This window comes from Scleropages formosus, chromosome 21 (assembly GCF_900964775.1).
Source record: "Scleropages formosus chromosome 21, fSclFor1.1, whole genome shotgun sequence".
NCBI classification, from domain to species: domain Eukaryota; kingdom Metazoa; phylum Chordata; class Actinopteri; order Osteoglossiformes; family Osteoglossidae; genus Scleropages; species Scleropages formosus.
In genome coordinates this window covers 22,064,158-22,084,148 of record NC_041826.1, presented here as the reverse complement: position 1 = coordinate 22,084,148, position 19,991 = coordinate 22,064,158, and the positions used below count along the sequence as shown (strand labels likewise).

Sequence of the window (19,991 nt, the reverse complement as noted above, 5' to 3'; positions counted from 1 at the left end):
CGCCTGCGTTAAAATCTCCCCGATGCCACGGAGGACTTGAAGAACAGGTATGGGACGTTCAGAAGAAAAGGTTTAAAATTCCACGCGGTGCCGTAAAGAGGAAAAAAAAAAAAAAAAGAGGAAAAACACATTTGATAGAGGTGTGCTCTCAGGAATGAAGTTCTCTGCACCCAGGTGACACAGGTGTGGTTGAGGAAGACTCTCCTCGGCGCTCTACAAGAGTTTAGGAAGTTCTCCAGCGCCGGTGCCTTCTTCACGCTCCCCAAAGACGTCTTCCCGCAAGACATGGTCTGCTGGATCGTCGTGCCCATTGCTCTGTCTGCTGTGTCTTTCGTTGGGTCCTGGACTGTGTAAGTTGTGTTTTTAAAAGGTTTTTATATCTGGTGTGTCTCCGTAGGTCTACATGTCAAGTCAAGTCAAATACCACCGTTTTCAAGCTGAAACTGAAATAAATTTGTTGATTTTATTTTTCTTTGTATAGAACTGTACTGTTTTTTTTGTATGGACTGTTAATTAGAATAATGGATTTTTCCTCTAAATTTCAGCAGCAGTTTGTTTCATTCACTCCTGGGATTCTGAGAAAGTGTTCAGAAATGATCACATTATTATTTTATGTATAACCAAAACAAATTAAGAATTTTCCATTATTTGTCCATATGTGTGTGGGGGGGGCGCAGTGGGTTGGACTGGGTCCTGCTCTCTGGTGGGTCTGGGGTTCGAGTCCCGCTTGGGGTGCCTTGCGACGGACTGGCGTCCCGTCCTGGGTGTGTCCCCTCCCCCTCCGGCCTTACGCCCTGAGTTGCCGGGTTAGGCTTCGGTTCCCCGCGAGCCCGTATGGGACAAGCGGTTCGGAAAGTGTGTGTGTGTGTGTGTCCATATGCGCCAGTGTTTCTGTCTACTGTGACTTTAAATACTAACCTTATATTTTTATGGAAATATTTCAGTGTGATTAAGGTCATATCGTGCCGAACGCTGTGATAACAGTGTGTGTTGGACAAGATGTAAATCCCTATGACTGCAAACGTGATGTGTTGTTTCAGGGCCTTGCTGAACAAGTCTGTGTGAAACAGAACAAATGCCAAGTGAAATCAGCACAATTTAATGGTCCTAAATTACATTTTATAAAACAGATCATACAGTAGTTTTATTGAAAAAAGTTGACAAATTTAGGGTACGTACAGTAAACTGTCTGTAATTCTTCATATGCGTTGTTGAAATCGACTGTTGATGCAATCGTACCGGCAAGGATATTTGTGGTTAAGGGACTGGACTTGTTGTAGCCATAGGATGTGTCTCAGGAGGAACATGGATGTTTTATCCTTCAGCAAGTTAACTTCTGATGCTCCAGTAACAACCAGCTAAATAAATGCATAATATTCAAGAAAAATTAATTTTCTTAATTATTCAATTAAAGTCAAAGTAAAATAGTGATCATCTATATATGTTTTCAGCAGATATTGTAAGTCACCTTGAACAAAGTCATCGGGCTAATAATAATAATAATCACACACACACACACACACACACACAAAATGTCTACAAGCGCTTGTCCCAAGTGGGGTCGCGGCGAACCGGAGCCTAACCCGGCAACACAGGCGCAAGGCTGGGGGGGGGAGGGGACACTCCCAGGACGGAACGCCAGTCCGTCGTAAGGCACCCCAAGCAGGACTCGAACCCCAGACCTGCCACAGAGCAGGCCCTGGCCAAACCGCACCACCGTGCCCCCCTAATTATAATAATATTAATATGAAAATGTTTTAAAGAATAGAGGACTAGCTAGAGACAAACTCAATAAGGTCTTCACTGTTTCTGATCATAAGCTGAGCAGAACATAACTTCAACAATATGACTATGTTCAAGCATGTCATGTCATAGTTTTACAGCTAGGAGCTGCTCCACAGAAAGGGTTCCTGCATCCGTTACAGGTTAAACCAGAAGTGACCGCTGGACTGGACTTCCTTTGTAAAATGACCTTATTCATGCTTTGCTGAGAAGAGTTTAGCGATGGTGTAACTTTTGGTTTTAGTAAATGGTAAAAGGTTCAGGTTCATTTAGAAAAACAAAATAATAGCGTAATATCATGATTGTAGAACTGTACTTCAGTGTTGTAGACTCATTTATTTGCACTGGTACATATTGTTTAGCACTGTTCTCATCTGCACTTCTGGGCCCCACCAAACATAAATATCCACACCCTGACTGTGGGGAGATCTGTCATTAATCCTCCCAGGTGTAAATACAGGTTCTCAGCAAGGTGTGTCAGGTGAAGTGTGTGCTTTTTAAAGCACTGTACTACTTAGTGCGACCAGACGTTGGGTACGATTCCACGTCTCCCCGCTGTGAAATATACCTGGGTGGGCGGATGGCTGACTGCAGAACGCAAATCCGCTCATTAAAATGAGCAGTTAAAAACAATGCAATTCGTGGGTGATGAAATCTTGTTCTCCAAATGAAGAAACATTGTTTTCGAAATGCAGAAACATTGTCATTGCCCAGTGTCTATTACAAACATACATTGCACACCACAAAGCGTGTTGATTGCCGCCAGTGAATTTCAGACCTGTTCTTCTCGTTGCTGTTTTTTCGGCAGGAAAGAGTGATGTCACACAGCACAATGGAAAGCCAATTGCACGCAAAGGAATTTTCCTCTAGGTGAAACCCTAAGGTTGCAAAACTTTAAAATGACAGAGCACTTTGTGATTTTGGAGGTCCCTCTGGAGGTACTGTGTGGGAAAGGATCTCCACAGTTCTGATCCAACCTCTCACAAAGATCAAAAAGCTAAGAGGCCACCTTGAACTACCAGCCGACTGCAGCAGCCAGACTCCTAACCACTGACATATTGGATATTTCTGTAATTTCGCATCAAAGTAAATCACAGCGTCACTTACAGTATTCACGCGAATGTTAATTGCCAGGAAAATGCCATTATTATCAGTATGAAATCATATACTGTGTGCAACAAAACTTTAAGGTTCTCATGTTTTAAAATGATTGTCTAATTAAAAAATACTATAATTTCAAAAATAATTTAAGAAATGATTAACAGTACTGCTCCAGTCATTAACTTAAAACACTCCATGTGGTCACGCATGCAGCAGGACTTTAGATTTCCTCCTAAACCCTTTCTGTAATGTTACTTTGAAGAGAAGAATTATTCATAGTAAAAATAACTTCTTTTTTTTTAACACAAACAGACTTTCTTTAATATAGTGGAATAACCTTAGAGGTGTACATTGCTTTTCGGAAAAGTCAGTTCTGTGTTTGTAATCTTTCCAGAATTGCAGGTAAATCACATGCACTGTGGCCTAAAAAAGACTTGAAAGCGTTCGTCTTGCAGGAAAGAGCATGTTGTGTGTTCCTGGTTGCGTTGGCATCGGTTCCTGGTTATTCATTAACCTTCCAAGCGTCCGGTGTACCTGCTGAGAGCAGCTGGCGGTCCTGAAATGCTGTGCTTTTGTCGTTCTGCTGCAGATATGGGCTGGCGCTCAGCTATGGCCACGTGTGCTCCCTCAGTAACTGGTAAGTGTACTGTAAGGGTAACATCTGAATTGTGCCACTCTCTATCAGAATTCCCGTAGACACAGCACTGAACTGCCTCCGGTTTTGTTTCTTCCAGGATATACAGAAGCTCCTGTGAGCTGAATTCGACTGAAGAGTGCTGCACAATTGACAATGTGCCCACCATAAGGTAAGTCGGCGAATCGCTCATCCTGAGCGTTGCTGGAACGAAATGAGACGTGCTCAACCGCACTGAGCTCTGAATGTTGCGTACTGTGGCTCTGAAGGCCAACTGAGCAGGTAGAAAGGCAGAATTTGGAGATCACCTCCTATATCTACAGCAACTAGTACAGTAGTGTGAGACTATGGCTTAGAAGTAATCCCAGCAAGTACAGACGGTCCCCGACTTACAATGGGGTTACGTTCCAATAAACCCATCTTAAGTCAAAAAAATCGTAAGTCGAAAGTGCATTTAATACACCTAACCTACCGAACATCATCACTTCTTATCCTTTAAGATGGTCGTGATGGTCGATTGCGAAAGTCCACATGCGATGGCCGTTACGGACTTGCCGCCTTCATGCTGGGCAGTTAACTCGAGTTTCTCCTCAGGAGTAACTGCCTTCCTCTTCTTCTTCCCACCAGTAGTAGGAGACACAGAAGGGCGTTTCGTACACGTGACGGATGCACAAAACGCAGCGTAGATACGGGGGGGGTATATCCAAAAAAAACACTGGCAACACAGAACACTGTAGAGTATCAGGTTGTATACACTAGCGACCGCGTGGCAGACTGGTGAATCACTGCCACTGCCCGGCATCACAAGAAAGTATCGCACCGCATATCGCTTACCCGGAAAAAAATCAAACCTCAAGGTACGATTTTTCGACAAGTGCGTATTGTCGAAAAATCGTAAGTCGGAGTATCGTAACTCGGAGATCGTCTGTATAGGGCATGGGGGGTGTAAATTCTGGATGGGACGCTAGTCCATCTCAGTGCACTCGCACAAACACATCTAGGGGCCATTTAGACTAATCAGTTCACCTGAAACACGTCTTTGGACTGTTCCGCCGCAGTACTCGCTATACTCACGCATGGGCTGTTGAGCGGTTTTGCTTCATATTTTGCAGCACGAGTGGGAAAAACTCACCCGAAAATTCCCTGTTCACAGCCACCGTCAACGCAGGCTCCTTTCTGTGTAAGTGTGTTCATTACCAGGTACAGGAATGAAGTAATGACAAATGCTAAAAATAAAGGAAGGATAAAGAACAACAAAAATTTCTGCAGTCTCAGATATGTGACATATGTGATGACAGTTAAGCTGCAATGAGGTGTGGTAAAGCCTGGGTTTCTCTCCCCTAGTTTTAGTGTTCTGTGTCATCCACCATGCCCACATCCTGGAGAAGAGCAGCAGTCAGGCGATCCTGAGCAAGGCCGCTCTGGGCTTTGGTTGTGTAGCCGCCATCGGCGCCTTTATGGCCGGGAACTGCAACGTAAGCACAACTCCCATGTTGCCATGGCTTGGTTGTGGGGTAGGCCTTGCTCACCACAGCCAAGGTTTCCCAACAAACCCAACGTCGTGTTCTTTGCCCGTAGTTTCTCGTGTAAATTACCCGAACCTGTAGCTCAGGTGAAGGTAACACATGAAGTCGACCACTTGAAACCAAAGGCTCCACTTATCAGAAGCAATCCACAGCTCTCCATGGAGCTCTCCTTAGAATTCTTCCCACAAGTCTTGGATTTGAAAGTTGTTGCCTCCTTTTGTCTCGTCCTGCTCCAGCCCGGCTACCTGAGGCTCCTGCATTATTTAGGGGCCTCCGTGAGCTTTGTGTGCCTCTGCTTCTACTGCCTGCTCCTCACAGCGCTGACGAAGAAGGTCCTCCTCACGAGCTGGGTGTACATTCTCTACCCCGTCCGCTCCGTGTTTACAGCCATCCAGATCATCATCACCATCCTCTGTATCCTTTCCAGTGATGCTTTGCACCCCCCCCCCCACCCTGAGTGGTACAATCAGAGTCTAAAATGAGCAGACACCGGAGATATTCACCTCCTTCAGTACAGTAATACTCACAAAACGCAGCAATACGTCACTTCATTCAAAGGCAAGCAAGCTGTCCGGCATGTTCTTTGTCGCACGCAAGGCTCGAGAACAAAAGCTGTATGTCATGTCTCACACCGATATGAAGGAGCAAACGGCACGCTGACGTGTGACATAATGTACAGCTTTTGTGACACACCAGGGAGCAACATCTTGTTCCTGCTCTTGCTCGCTTGTGGAGATACCGACTTTGGTAGAAGTCACCATCACCGGGATGCACCACAAGTCAGGCCTGGAGGGCGGTTGGACTAAATATGCATTTAAAATAGTTATGATCACAATCAGTAGAGTAAATGTAGAATTTTTCTTAAAATGTCACATTTAAGTGAAATTCCTGGGTTTGGGTGGTTATGGTACTTCTACACTACTATATTAGTATTTGTCTTTGGGGCAGCTGGTAGCTCAGTGGTTGGAGTTGCTGCCTTTTGACCGAAACGTTGAAGGTTTGAATCCCATCCCCAGCTGTAGTACCCTTGAGTAAGGTACTTATCCTAAATTGCTCCAGTAAAATTACCCTGCAGTTTAAAAGAGTAAATAATTGTAGGTAGTTTAATATGTGGAGAAAAGCGACAGATGAATGAATCAATGTCTTTGTTTCGACTACTTCACGTTGTCACGTCTCTGTATCTCTCCTCAAAAACCTTAACCACAGCTACCCAGACTGCATCTTCTTTGCACAGGAGTCATACTTTTTCCAGCACTTCTCCGCAGTGTTTGAATGGACCATTAGCCTTAATTTGGAACTCTTTGAGCTCAGCTTCATCTTTGAGTTTTACACCTTCTCATCATCCATGCTCGCCGTTTTGTTGGAGAAGAAGGATGAGGAAAAGTCTTTGATTTTATCCTGAGAACTGAGCCTGTGGAGGTCAAGCTGGACTCACAGCACTTCGAAGTCACACGCAACAATTTTGGGGTTTTTTTGAAATGACAAATAGTTGTGTTGCGTTAATCTTCAGGAGAACCTCACGCCTTGGGGGTAAACAGTGTCGCACGTTTGTGATGTCAGTGAAAACGGATTGTTTGGACCATTTCGAGGGAAGTACTCGACACGGTAAAATGAACTTAATGGCTGTGTCTCTATTCAGAGGGAATAAATTCAAGGGAGACGGTTGCTGCTGGTGAGGAGAACAAAAAAAAAATTGTACTATTTTACTAACTCCCTTTTAATGCTCCCACACACAAAAATAACTACTTGCACACTGTGTACTGGCCATTTATTTCTCATGTGGGCACACACACGTGGGGGCTGTCTGGGAAACGCACATCAGGGAGTTTCCATCTACAGAGGAGGATATGGAACACGTGTCTGATGACGGGCGCGACGCCATTCACCCGCTGCTGACCCACAATCTTTCACCCACACTCACACAATGTATTTCTCCCAACTATCTGAACCTTGAATTCTTTTATCAAATGTTACTGTCACATCAACGTAATGCGACAGTAACAAGTTAAGGAGCTGTAAAGGACAGAAAGTGCAGCAGAACACTGCTTTCCTATTTTAGTCCGCACTTATCTCCTCCACACGTAGCCCATTGTACACAAAAATGTCAGAAAGAACAAACGTTTTCACAAGGTTATTTATTTGTACACAATACACTTTAGATTATAACCACTGAAATGTGAGGTGTGTTTATCCGCTTGTATTTATTAACTGCTTCATCTGTGCTGGCATGCTACACTAATATCATGACTTCGATACCTTGTAGTGACACATTATGACAGTCTATCATTGTCTGTGGTACATGCTGTGCAATTTGACTGTAAAGTTATTTAACTTTCCGGTCACAATGTTCCCAATACTTGAAAGAAATTCAATAAATTTAATGTTTTATATGAACCAATTAAGAGCTTAAAGATTGGCAGTTGATTCTGAAAGCAATTGAGCTATTGGGTGGTATTTAAAACTACAATGAAGAAAAAACCTTTATTTTACATTATATTTTCATATACTATGTAATTGTAGGTCAATAAATGCATAACTTATTAAACGCATTGCTTCTTTTTCCTTTTTTGACAGCCAAATGTTCACAAAGTTTCGGGTGTCGCCAGAGGTACCAGTGAAATGTAGAAAAGCGGCTCCTTTGCCACACGCTGGTCACCTGTCAAGCGCCAGACGTTCAGTCAGTTAACTTCAGTTACCATAGTGTGTGAGTGAGAGCAAGAGTGTGTGTGTGTGTGTGTGTGTTCCACTGATGTATGGAAGAGTGACCCAGTGTAAGTAGTGTATCAAGTAAGGTAAGTCACCGCGGTGAATAAGGTGTGTGGATTGATAACAGTACACAGAGTTCATTGGAAGTTGCTTTGGAGAAAAGCGTCTGCAAAATAAAAAAATGTAAATTTCCGTCACAATTCAGCTTGTACAGCACAACCACAATGGGAGCGTGTAGAAATTCTCAGTGGGAACTCACTCGAGTGCTTTTGTTTTGCAGGAACAGCGCGCTAAATTAGTGCGTCTGTGACGAATAATTACATTTCTCAAAGGTAAACGTAACTTGTACCGAGTGTCGCACGACATGACGCCAACAAGTTAGACTGAATCTTTACAGCACAATCCTGGTGACCCACCCTACATATGTATGAGCCACCAATAAGTCGTAAATGGCAACAGGTTCGGTGACTAATGTTCACCTCTGCCCTACTAAAAATGAAATGTTTAAGTCACAGTGACAGATTCATAAGTAGTCACCCATTACATAACAAAGCCCACACAGAGGGCGGTCAGTGAGCCACGTGACATCGAATGTTTCAATGTGTACAGCGAAATGACAGAAGATACATCACACTGGTGAGGACTGGACATTCATATGGAGCTCATTACCACATGGTAGACACCAGCTCTTCCGTTTCTGTGCAGCAACTTTAATTTGCTGTTCCTACTCTGTAAAAGGACAAGTACTTATAACTTATCTTGTGCAAAGGTTTCATCTACTAATAATAATAATAATAATGGATCATTTTTGTGTTAATGTGACAGAACTTGGGGAGGCTGCAACACAAGACCACTCTGGAGTGACCCGGACTATAAGAAACCGAGAAAAAAAAGTCATTTTGCTCCTACAGGCAGCTCACACTTGGAATTTGACCCCACAACAGAGCGCCGTGTTGACTTTTCCATACATTTATATTTGCTGAAAGGCCAATGCCAAAAACAATTAAATAAAACCTATCTGGCTATGCTTTAAAAGTGAAATAGACCTCTTTAAATCCTGAGCAATATCAAAGCCATACCTTAAAAATGCAAATATTTTTATAAATGAAATCAAACTTAAATCTTCATGTGTAAGCACACATTTTCTGACACCAAATATGCAAAGACCAAGCGAGAAAAAAGCCCTGGATGTCGAATGTCAAGTTTATAAGTTGTGTGTAATTACATTATTAATTAATGTCTTGTAATTACAGGCCCGGAAAGGTTTTTCACCACGTGATCCTCCTGTTACAAAAGCGGTGTGAAGCTTTTCTTTTGTCTGAGGAAAATATAACAAAATTAGATGAATAGCAGACACTGAATATACCACTAAACACAGCGGTAATATTGGTGTAATTAAAGAAATGTTCCAGAGCTACTTGCAATTTACAGAAAAAAAGGCACCTCACAATTGTGTCACATCAACTTAATAAAGGGAAATACAGTAAAACAGCACGTGTCGTTGATGGCTCTTACGGTGAAACGTTATTCCGGAAGAGGCTCGGAACACGTGACCTACTCTACAGGGACAGGGTGCCACAGTACAGGGTTGGCCAACGCGATTATTGGCGTTTCACTTGATCAGTCATTTTAAAGTAAAGCAGCATTTAAAACACCATAAAAGAGCTTCTTTGCAACATGATCAATCAAGATATTGCATACAATTATGACGTAAAAATCCATTAATCTTGCTTACCTTTTTATTGGTCATTCTATATTTCGTTAATTCTCTTAATATCGTTTATTCTATATTCAGTCAGTCATGCGCACATGACAACATTGTTGAGGTGATAACTCGCAACATGGTGAGCTGATGTCCCAGTAGAAACACAGTCAGCGCACAGGAGGCCACTTTTGGACTCTACTATGTTTTTAACTGGAGACATCATGCAAAAAAAAACCACCATCTCAATCCGGCAGTAATGCAAAGCACTCCAGTTTTTTTTTTTTTTTTTTTTTTTTTTTTACTTCAAAGAATTTAATATACATCCTGGGATTACAGATAGATACATTATGAGCAAAATTTTCACAACGAATATGTTGGTTCATCTGATTTAACCAAGAAGTAGTGTGAAACATAGCAAATGCCTACAGTATTATTAGGAGGAAAATATTGGGAAGCTCTCCTAAAAGCTGATTCCAAGTGCACTGCTGCGGCGTGGTGCGTGCGTGTGTATGATGCTCTACTGTGGATGTCTGAGTGTATCATGGGAGCAGTGTGTAAAATGTTCTAAAGCAAGCACCCCCCCCCCCACAAAAAAAAAAAAGAAGAAGAAAAAAAAAAAAACTTCAAACTATGGACTGAATTCATTGCCCTCAAACTAAGTTGTTAAACCGCAACGCATCTCAAAACTCAAAAAAAGAACTTGAAAAGTCCCAAAAAAGTCAGAATCAAACCCAAGAGCACAAGTGATCCTCCCGAAACCTGTGTGACATCCTTTTGTTCAGGTGTTGCAGGAGAAACGCCAAAGTGACACACATACTGTTCCTGGCTGAGTGCGCTGCGTGGCATCGAGAAAAGCAAACACTAACAAGGGCGTCTTTACTCACACCTCGTGTCCTGCTCATGTGGGGTAGTCAAAATTAGTCTCACACTTTTTCAGACTTACTGTAGAATTAAACTAAGTTCAATCAGCATACCTTCAGCGGACCCCCCCCCCCCCTTTTTTTTTCTTAGATAGTTATTTTTTGGCATACTGGTCTTGATGAAGGAGGCAGAATTCTTATGGTAAATATTAACTTTTTAAAGGAAGAACACTACAGTAGTTGACAAAAAAGAATTAATATGATGCAGATGGATGATGGGTAATTTATAAACCTATAGTAAACTGAATGGTTTCTCTTCAAACTGTGTACATGTTCTTTGTTGTGGATCCGCTTTTGCTGGAGGTGTCGTCATGTGACTGGTACCCAATCAGGGATTTAACAGGTACGTTCAGGCGCTCCTTGTATTGTTGCCTAGTGGAAAAACACAACACTGTAAGGCGGGTCCATTGACAAATGCCGTACGTTCTTGAAACTACAAATGACGCACAATTACATGCATGAACGCAAAAATCACCCGTAACTACGACTATGTGCACAGAGTAACGTCTATGTGCACGTACTGGAAGTGCTGTTAGGCACTGGTGGGGACTCACTCTGCAATATGCACTATCATTATGAGGGTCAAATAGGAGGCTACAGGACTTGATCAAAGAAAAAGGCAAGAATGCACTACTGTTCGAAACAAACGCAAAGAGGAGTGGTGAAAGGAGACAAAGGTGCGAGCTGTACCTACCCTATCGTCATGATGGCTTCCCTATTCTGGCAGTTTACAGTCCAGATGGCTATTTTGTCCCCTTTCGGTCTCACGTTGACCACCGCACCACAGATGTCTTCGCTGGCGTCGTCAAAAGACTCCCCGATTAAGCAGAGTAGCTTTACAGCAAACGAACGTGTCACTCGCCGCACATAAACGTACCATGAAAAAACATGTATACACACAGAAGCATGTGTCACAAAGCAAACATACAGGCGAGACAAACCAAAAAGCACACATACACCACATATCTGACATGAAAAGCAATCGCGCACGCACATCCATACACACACACTACAGTGCAAATACACGTGGACCATGTGATCCTGACACTCATCACACAGCTTCCCCCCCCCCCGACAACCGCATGACTAGCAAAAGGGGCAAAACTTACAGTCTCCATCCAGTAGCGGTCCAGGTCATTGTGTCTCTGTTGTTTGCTGAGAGTTATTAACCACCGTCCTCCTAGCTTGTTCCTGTCATCCTCCCACATGGGTTTGATACCATCCTGAAACACAAGGGACAGTGGTGGTTGTTATAAAGCTCAGCATTTCACGCAGCACCTCACACACGTGCACGGAGCAGTACCACTATTAAGACACGAGACGCATAGGAGTGCCAAGTGACACGCTCTCCATTCACATCTTACCTTAAATAAACAATAGTCGCAGCCAAAACCAAGCTTGCTGGGCTGCTGTATGTGATTGTATAACCTATAAGACAAGAGCAGGTAGGGATATGAACATCTGCAAAAAAGACGTTGGAACCAACAATCTCTGTACAAATCAATTAAGATGAAGGGGTCCGCCGATACACTTGTCACATTCATGGATCCGCTGGCTCTACACAAAGCCGGTGTGTCCCCCCCCCGACACACACACACACACACACACACACACACACACACACACACAGACAGGGTGAAGACTGCAGTATCACTCATCTTCTTTTACATGAACATTGAAGCAGTGTAAATACTGTCCCATTTGGTACCACGATGCCCAGTCAGTGACCATTTGCTGTAATGATAAAATGTACTGTGGGACAATCATCTTCCCCAAAGGGTTTCAACCTTGGTCCTGGTGAAACTATCTCACACTTTATTGCAGCTGAGCTCTTCATTGATCCTTTACAGAATTTCCTACTAAATGCAACATACAAAGTGGTGTCTATACACATCAGATGCATGTTGTCCTGCAGAACTGGACAACCACCATGTCAAACTCTGCCGGAGCTGGAACATTCGTGGTCTCGACAGCTTCTTCCGCGATGTTCGTCTGAGCAGTGCCGTCAAAACCACCTTTGACAGTTCTTCACACAGGAAACCAATGGAAAGGAAGACCCCAGCACGCTGTGCAGACATTACGGCGAGGCGCTCTGCAGGCTGGCACTTACGCCCAGAAGTCCTCCACTGTGTCGAATTTGGCAATGAGACGCAGGTTCTCCGACCAGCTCTTGCTTTTGTCATTTTTGAAATACCAGAGGGCCCATCTGCAAAGGACAGAACGTGAAGCTTTAGAGAGGCTCTCATTACTCAGCTATTTCCGCAGGCGTTCAGTCATACCGCTCCTCTCAGCATTCACCTTAAACTGCTGCAATTACACTTCAGTTTATAGATCTTAACACTTATTGCGATATTATTGTTCGCTCCTACTGTCAACAAATGCATCTCGTTTATTGCCACACATCCCAGTATGGAACACAGTAAAAGTGTCTGCTAAGCATGTGCAGATATTCAAACTGTATCATTTACACATTTATTCAATATTAAGACATAAAACCTTCTGTGTCTGTATGATTTACCAATTTATTTTAAATTAAACATGGCGACTGCGCTGACGGTTTAATTGTTAGGTTTAAGCACGGCCGAACGGTTCATATGCAGTCGTTTCTGCATCAGCTGGGGACAAAACAGGCATCGGTGTATGTGGTACAAACTCTCGGTGTGACCTGTACAAATAAATCCAGTGGCTTCACTAGGGTTGGTGTCACCCAGTGCGGCAACTCATGGTGTCACTACCCCCGACGGACCTCCTCCAGTACCAGACCACACAGAATCCTTAGAAATGTTTTTTGTACCAATGTTACTCGTAAATCGTAATTCCCCTATATCACTGAATGTAATGACAATAGTAGTGACATAAACTAGGAAAATTAAAATTACACCTTTAAATTATAATATCATATGCACATCCTCTCAATATATTTACTTTCATGTGGTTAAAAAGAAAATTCGGTAAGAAAACAATAGAAGTAAAAACGTTTAACAGCTACATCAAAATTACATTTATTTTAATGTTATTGATATAGGTTCACAAATACTAATTACCACAATATTGTAGCTAAAACACCAGAAAAAGTGACAAAATCGGCAACCACCATTTATAAAAACAGCAGCGGCGATAGAAACACAAGCGCGTGAAGACAGAACCACGTGATTGGAAGCATCACTGTAACTGTAATTGGGTAATAATGAGAGCTGTGAGCGGAGAGCATTAGAAGGTTCAAAAACTCAATAAGCGAAGAGTTTTATCCTTGCAGGTTTACAGATACACGTAAACTGGGCTTTATTACGAAAAATATTTTTGTTTTTATAGCGAGCTGCAGGGATATTTTAATGAAAAATAATACATTTCTGCACACAAAGTTTATACAGTCATTTTGGTGTCACCCGGTGTAGTCCGCACCCCCCCCCGCACCCAATACAGACAATAAAGACACTTGATAATGTGTTCAAGGCTACAGGTGAACACACACAAAAGGTATGAGGACCCCTAGAGGTAGCGGAGCAACACCACAGTTTACAGGAAGAACGGAAGCACGTTGAACTCACAGAAGACCAGTCTGAGCGGCTGCGTGTATAAACCACACATGGTTCTTAATGTGTGCCATTATCCCCGAGTGCTTGTTTAACATTTTATAGCCCTAGCTGCATTGTTTTGGTTACTGCGCAAGCAATGCAACTTGGAAGCAATGCTAAGCAACATACCTGGGTTTCCTGCTAATGAGCAAGTCATGAAATTATGCATTTTATCATTAAAATGCACTGAAAAGCATGCACTTCTGTGCTGTCTATTCTTTCTTCAGCACATTGAGGTAACGTGTTGGGAAGAACAAAACTTCTACAAATTTAACTGGATAATCTTTTTGTGAGATTATTTTGTACATAGTTGTGGATGTGTTGGTTTATGTGTTGTGATGTTTTGATATATTTGATAAAAAAATTAATAAATAAAGTTTTAAAAAAAAATTTAACTGGATAATCTAAACACAAATGGAAACATTGTTCTTTCCATCCACCTGGCCATCTATTTTTAGCTGCTTTTTATAAAATATCAGGTCACAGGGACCCAAAACCTATTAGCACAGCAATGAATGCCTGCTAATCTGGCTAAAAACATTTAAAAGTATTGCTACCGTTACCATGTTTACTCATGTCGGCACCCTCAATGTAGCTATCGAGGGACTGCCGAGCGCTCGTGTTTCCTCACACAGCACACGAGTGAACTTATGCACATTCACACGTGTCAACATTATGAGCATGACAGTCAAACAACAGTGCTGGGACTCGCATGGATCAGACATTTCGAAACACGTATCGAGAAACACAGTTGCGAGAAAAAGTTTGAAAGCACTTTGGAGTCATCTGAATTTCTGCACGAGTGGCTCCTAAAATGTGATCAAGTCAGAATAAAAGGGCCTTTTCTAAGAGACACATTTTACATTTCAATATCTTTTGTGAACAAATGGTTTAAACAATCAAGGTCACTTACAGATAATGTGAATGGCCGAGCTGCCGTATTTAAAATTTTATCCAAAAAAAAAAAAAAAAAAAAAAAAAAAAGAGGCTTCGTTACCTGCTCATCACAACAGAATTCTGGCCTAAGGAAAAGATTTCACTGAACCTCAGACGAACTACTCTCGAAGGTCATAAGACTGGAAAGGGTTACAAAAGGACGTCTAAAGACTTGGGCCTCCATCACTCCTTAGGAATGGTCATCCTACAACGATGAGCACAAGGACACGCCATACCATCGCCCACCATTGGTATTATTTTGTATTACAAAGCTCGACATCAAAATTTAATACAGAGAGTATGTGGGGGAGATTTTTGCCAATAAAAGTGGTTCCAGTGCTTACCAAACAGAAAACATAAAAATATGGAAATGAAAAATGTGTGCTTAGTAAACAGGACTGTCTTCATTAACCAGACAAAAATCACATTTTAGGAGCTATTCATGCAGGAATCCTTCTTCTCACTGTACACGGTTTAGCGGTGGTAACGATTTTGGATTTTACTTTATAAGAGAGCTACGTAAAGTATACTTTAAAAAAAAAAATGTGTAAGGAACTGTAGGAATAATCAAGGGGCTTCAAGGTACCATTTATGGAATTCCTGCTGCAGTTTCCTAAGGAGGTGATGGGACAGAAGGTTGTAAAGGAGAGGGAAGTGGGGTCTTGTTGTCTTATTTGGAACTCGTTCTGCAGCTCCACTTCCAAAAATATTTAAATCTCAGTTTTGTACAGAAATAACTGTACTTGCTTTGGGTCCAATGTTGGCAAAGATATATAAAACCCGTGTTCTGTTTGTTCAGCAGCCCAGAAACAAATAGTTGCATAGATGATGGATGATGGATGAAAATGTTTGTTGATGCGGCACTTTGCTATGCAGCTGCGTTTTAAAATCTAATAGCAAGGCATATTTTCTGGTTATGTAGTTACATAAGCGTTTACTTTTAAAACGTGATTCTCTGCAGGGCTGTGTAGTTATTTTTCAGCAAATCAGGGATGATACAAAATTTCTCTTGTACAAGTCTGAGCACTTAAAACTACAGTCAAACCACTGCCTGCAAGATGAATGACTGGAAGAGCAATAACGGCATAAAGCACACGACCCTCCGAAGACGACAATACCTGAACTTGTCCCATGCATTTTACCAACGATCTTATTTGTGACCGAAGTAGTTAAAAAAAAATTTCAGTAGCAACTGTGTCATGCCACCTGGTCCACCTTGGGACTGACTTATTAAAGCCTTACTGCACAAATGCTCCAAAACTATTGTGCCAATTGTTCACTGTTCCCACTTAATTACAATATCATAAAACACTGATATGTATGTAAGCATGAGAAATGAGCTGTCCATAATCCATTCAATGAAGTTAAAGATAAACTTGCACAGCATCTATAAGGAACTGAGAAATAACTGATGACAAATGAAGAACACTTCCACTGTTGCAGTGGTCCTACTTCCTGGTCCAAATTACTCAAGACTACATTTCAGCCATTCACAAATCACTAGCTGAATGTCATTAAAATGTACATCTAAGAAATCTCTCTTAAAAAGACCCTAACTGAAATAGTCATGCAGCGCTTAACAACGTTTCACTTAACGACTGACCACATACACAACGTGGTCCCATAAGATTATAATGGAGCTGAAAAATTATCGACTATCGACGTCGTAGCGCAACGTGTTCCTCACGTATCCCTGGAGGTGCTGCTGCAAACAAACCTACTGCACTGCCAGTCGTATAAAAGTATAGCACATACAATTATGTACAGTACATAATACTTGATAATGATAATAAACACCTGTTACTGGTTTACGTATTTACTGTACTACGCTTTTTATCCTTATTTTACAGTGTACTCTTTCTACATGCAAAAAAGTTTACTGTAAAACAATATGGTGTGTTACGCTGGCAGCAGTGTCAATCTCATGCTTTCCGTGTCTCTTTACTGCATCAAGGCTATACCATCTAGGTTTGTACAAGTAAACTCTATGATCGAGGCTATACCACCTACGTTTGTGTAAGTACACTCTATGATCGAGGCTATACCATCTAGGTTTGTATAAATACATTCTGATGTTTGGACGACGACGAAATCGCCTAACAACACATTTCTCAGAACGTTTCCCCGTCGTTAAGTGATATGTCTGTAGTTAAAATGCACGTGAAAAGCATTCATTCTTCAGAGGTAAAACAGGGTTTAACTATGCCACTGTAACTGTGAGCAATGCTGAGTCACTAAAAGACAGACCTGTATCCCATACTACTATTTCAGAATGTAGACATGCCCTTCTTTATGTATGCCAGCTCCGGTTGGAAGTGTTTTTTAGATACACTTTATAGATGTTCTTTTCTTGTGTGGTTTTTTTTTTTAACTGTCTTCTCACGGTCTTCGCCGATCACCTCCAGGAAACAGTTTTGCGTACCTGTTCTGCAGGGGGTGTTTGACGTACTGCTCAGGACTGGCGACTACGGCTACAGGAGCCTCGGTGGCACCTTCTTCACCTTCAGTTTTGCGCTGCATGAACAGAAAGCAGAAAATGTAGTACATTAGCAGACTGTCTGCAACAATCCAAATCCACCCAAAACCCTGTTTTATTACAACAAAAAGGACACTGACCTCCAACATTTCCATATATATTTATTTAAGAGTCTCTTTTCTCCAAAGCAACGTACATCTCATAGAAAATACAATGCGTTCATTACATTAACAGAAAGACACTTAGATGCAGACATATGATTATTAAGTGCAGTTTGTTTCTTTCCACCAAATGAACCAATGTTCATCGCATGAGTAGCTGCATAAAACTCAGAATACTGACAATTCCCGATCACCTTCCTACTAATTATTTTTGAGATACACATCCGTAAGGCCGGCAGCATCATTGGACAGAACATGGAGACGTCTGAGTCAGTGAGGAATAGAAGGTCACTGAACAAACTGCTCTCCATCATGGACACTCCATCCCACCCACTTCACAGCCTACTGCAGAGACAGCGAAGTTCATTCTCTAATAGACTCATCCAGCTCCGCTGTCGTAAAGAACGGTTCAGGAAATCATTCCTACCGTTCGCAATAACACTGTTCAACAGCTCACCTCTGTGTGACAGATGAACAATTCAGCACTATTGTTAGTTCATTTTGTTACTACTTTATAATGATTATATTGCCATTCTGCACAACATACTGTTGCACTACCTGCATTACACACTTATTTATTTATTCAAATACTTACTATTCCTCCAACTGTATATAGAATTGTACATGTCTTTATCTTGTATTTTTTTCACTTGTTTTATATTTTTATATTGCAAGTATTTTAAGACCTGCAAGTTTGCTTTTTAACTTTTTTTGTATGCTATTGTATTCTGCTGCTGTAACAATTTCCCTTGTGGGATCAATAAAGTATATCTATCTATTTACATTACATTACAGGAGTAGCTGTGTAAAGGTTTATCGGGGATGATCTTATGGTGCACGAATATTTACACCTTACATGAAGTTAAGAGATCAAGGGCACAGCGAGTCTGGAAGCGGTGAGTTTTAAGACACTTTCTGTAAACATACCACTCCCCAAAAGCTCCATCTTCACTGCCAATGGCGACAAAACTGACTGCAAGTTAAATATTCAGCTGAGGCTACCATGATCATTGATGTGGACAGAATTAGAATACAGATTGTGTACGAAATGTTGACACCTTTTTATGTATCTAAGTTACAATGAATGTCAAGTCACGGCGGGGTAAATTACACTGTTTGAATGAAAAAAAGGGCCGATTCGCTATGAAACAACAGCTCAGAGTATGACATGATATAAAAATGTAGATGAAAGTAACTTCGGGGTCTGGGACAGATGATGGTTAGAGCCGCCCGCTGCCTTTAGACCCAAGGTCGCGGGTTCGAATCCCACCTCCGGCTGTAGTAGCATTGCTTGACCAGGGTTACTTGCTCCAGTAAAACGAGAAAATAGTTTATTATTTACTGTATCTTTGTTGTAAAAGTGTCAGAGAAATTAATAAATTAATAAATGCAGGCAGCGGCAGCGATGCGATTCCCACGTTGACGACGGTGTAAAAAAAACTTCAAAAAGGCCCCCCGGGCAGGAGCTCGCGACTCACTGCACGCAGCACGGGCCAATGCAATGGGACGGAAGGTTCGAAGCCTCGCGCCGAGTGACAGCACGAGACAGGCAACCTGAGGCAGGGCCGCGGGCGGCGCGCGACGACCCATCCCGCTCCCTCCGCTCGTCGGCAGCGAGTGACCACTTGAGCGGTCAGCGGGAGCGCGCGGATGGCGCCACCATGTCCATTTTAGGAGTGCGACTCCACCAGGCGGGCGCTCATTCATGATCCGCCGTGATGTAGCTCGTTGAGCGGAACAGACAGCACGTGTCCCCTCGCGCTATCAGTATCATCAACAGCGCGACGACGGACCGCTTCGTCACCGCGCCGCTCGTGAAATTATAACGCCAAACCGAACGCGTCTCGCCTGGAAGTGCAGGCGCAGGCCGACAAATAGAGTCGAGGGCGGATGTACAAACGAGAATTGTGAAGGCTCCAGAACCACGTCGCCCTCCCGCTCCGTCCGTCCGTCCCCTCCCTCGTCCTGCTGCCGTTAGCACGACGTAGCAGCATGCAGTGAACAACATGTCACAACCCGGGCAACACTGACACCGCTAAGCGACTCCAGACACAACGCATTCTCTTTAGAGCTTCGTAGCTGCATATGTGTGATTTACAACGGTACAATTCTGAGCGCCGAACTGCCAGATGTGCTCCTCGTGTGTGTATTAAATTTTTGGGCGTCCACAAACTCTCTCCACCTTACCGGCTCCGACGTCGCCATCTTGCCTGTAAAATTCTGCCGTCCGCTCGGCGCTCCTACGTCACTCGACCGCTAACGGAACTACGGAACCCCGCTGGGGTCAAACAGTCGCAGGAATTCGCGTTTGTCGCTTCTTGCGTGAACATGTTGGATTTTTCAGCAGTTCGTGCTTGTAAAACGTTTTTTTTTTTATAGAATTTCGTGAGATATTTTCCCCTCTGAATATTCATAACACTAATATCAATATACAGACATTCCTCAGCAACGTATGTAATTCATTGGCAG

The 19,991-nt window shown here is 42.5% G+C and overlaps 2 protein-coding genes across 2 annotated transcripts; one reads left to right on the top strand and one right to left on the bottom strand.

The window, feature by feature from the left end:
- The first annotated feature begins 34 nt into the window (after positions 1-34).
- Positions 35-7,582, top strand: LOC108920899 (transmembrane protein 150A). Its single transcript, XM_018729974.2, has 7 exons — positions 35-350; positions 3,473-3,520; positions 3,618-3,689; positions 4,630-4,697; positions 4,862-4,992; positions 5,280-5,457; positions 6,258-7,582. The coding sequence occupies exons 1-7, from the start codon at positions 286-288 to the stop codon at positions 6,443-6,445; spliced, it is 750 nt and encodes a 249-aa protein (XP_018585490.1). The 5' UTR covers positions 35-285; the 3' UTR covers positions 6,446-7,582.
- A 2,371-nt stretch (positions 7,583-9,953) lies between these two features.
- On the bottom strand, positions 9,954-19,768 carry eif4e1c (eukaryotic translation initiation factor 4E family member 1c). Its single transcript, XM_018729975.2, has 7 exons — positions 19,710-19,768; positions 17,308-17,399; positions 12,485-12,580; positions 11,739-11,802; positions 11,484-11,597; positions 11,069-11,208; positions 9,954-10,746 (listed from the first exon to the last, which is right to left on the bottom strand). Exons 1-7 carry the CDS (start codon positions 19,725-19,727, stop codon positions 10,632-10,634), a joined length of 639 nt encoding a protein of 212 aa, XP_018585491.1. The 5' UTR covers positions 19,728-19,768; the 3' UTR covers positions 9,954-10,631.
- Between the last annotated feature and the right edge of the window lie 223 nt (positions 19,769-19,991).

What these genes read in the sequence shown, in the direction of transcription:
- LOC108920899 (XM_018729974.2), top strand. Translation starts at nt 286, where the DNA reads ATGGTCTGCTGGATCGTCGTGCCCATTGCTCTGTCTGCTGTGTCTTTC. An exon ending in TTCGTTGGGTCCTGGACTGT is followed by an intron (nt 351 to 3,472) that starts GTAAGTTGTGTT and finishes GTTCTGCTGCAG; the next exon opens with ATATGGGCTGGCGCTCAGCT. An exon ending in GATCATCATCACCATCCTCT is followed by an intron (nt 5,458 to 6,257) that starts GTATCCTTTCCA and finishes ACAGCTACCCAG; the next exon opens with ACTGCATCTTCTTTGCACAG.
- eif4e1c (XM_018729975.2), bottom strand. An exon ending in ACAGTGGAGGACTTCTGGGC is followed by an intron (nt 11,803 to 12,484) that starts GTAAGTGCCAGC and finishes CTTGTCTTATAG; the next exon opens with GTTATACAATCACATACAGC. An exon ending in GCGACTATTGTTTATTTAAG is followed by an intron (nt 11,598 to 11,738) that starts GTAAGATGTGAA and finishes CTTGTGTTTCAG; the next exon opens with GATGGTATCAAACCCATGTG.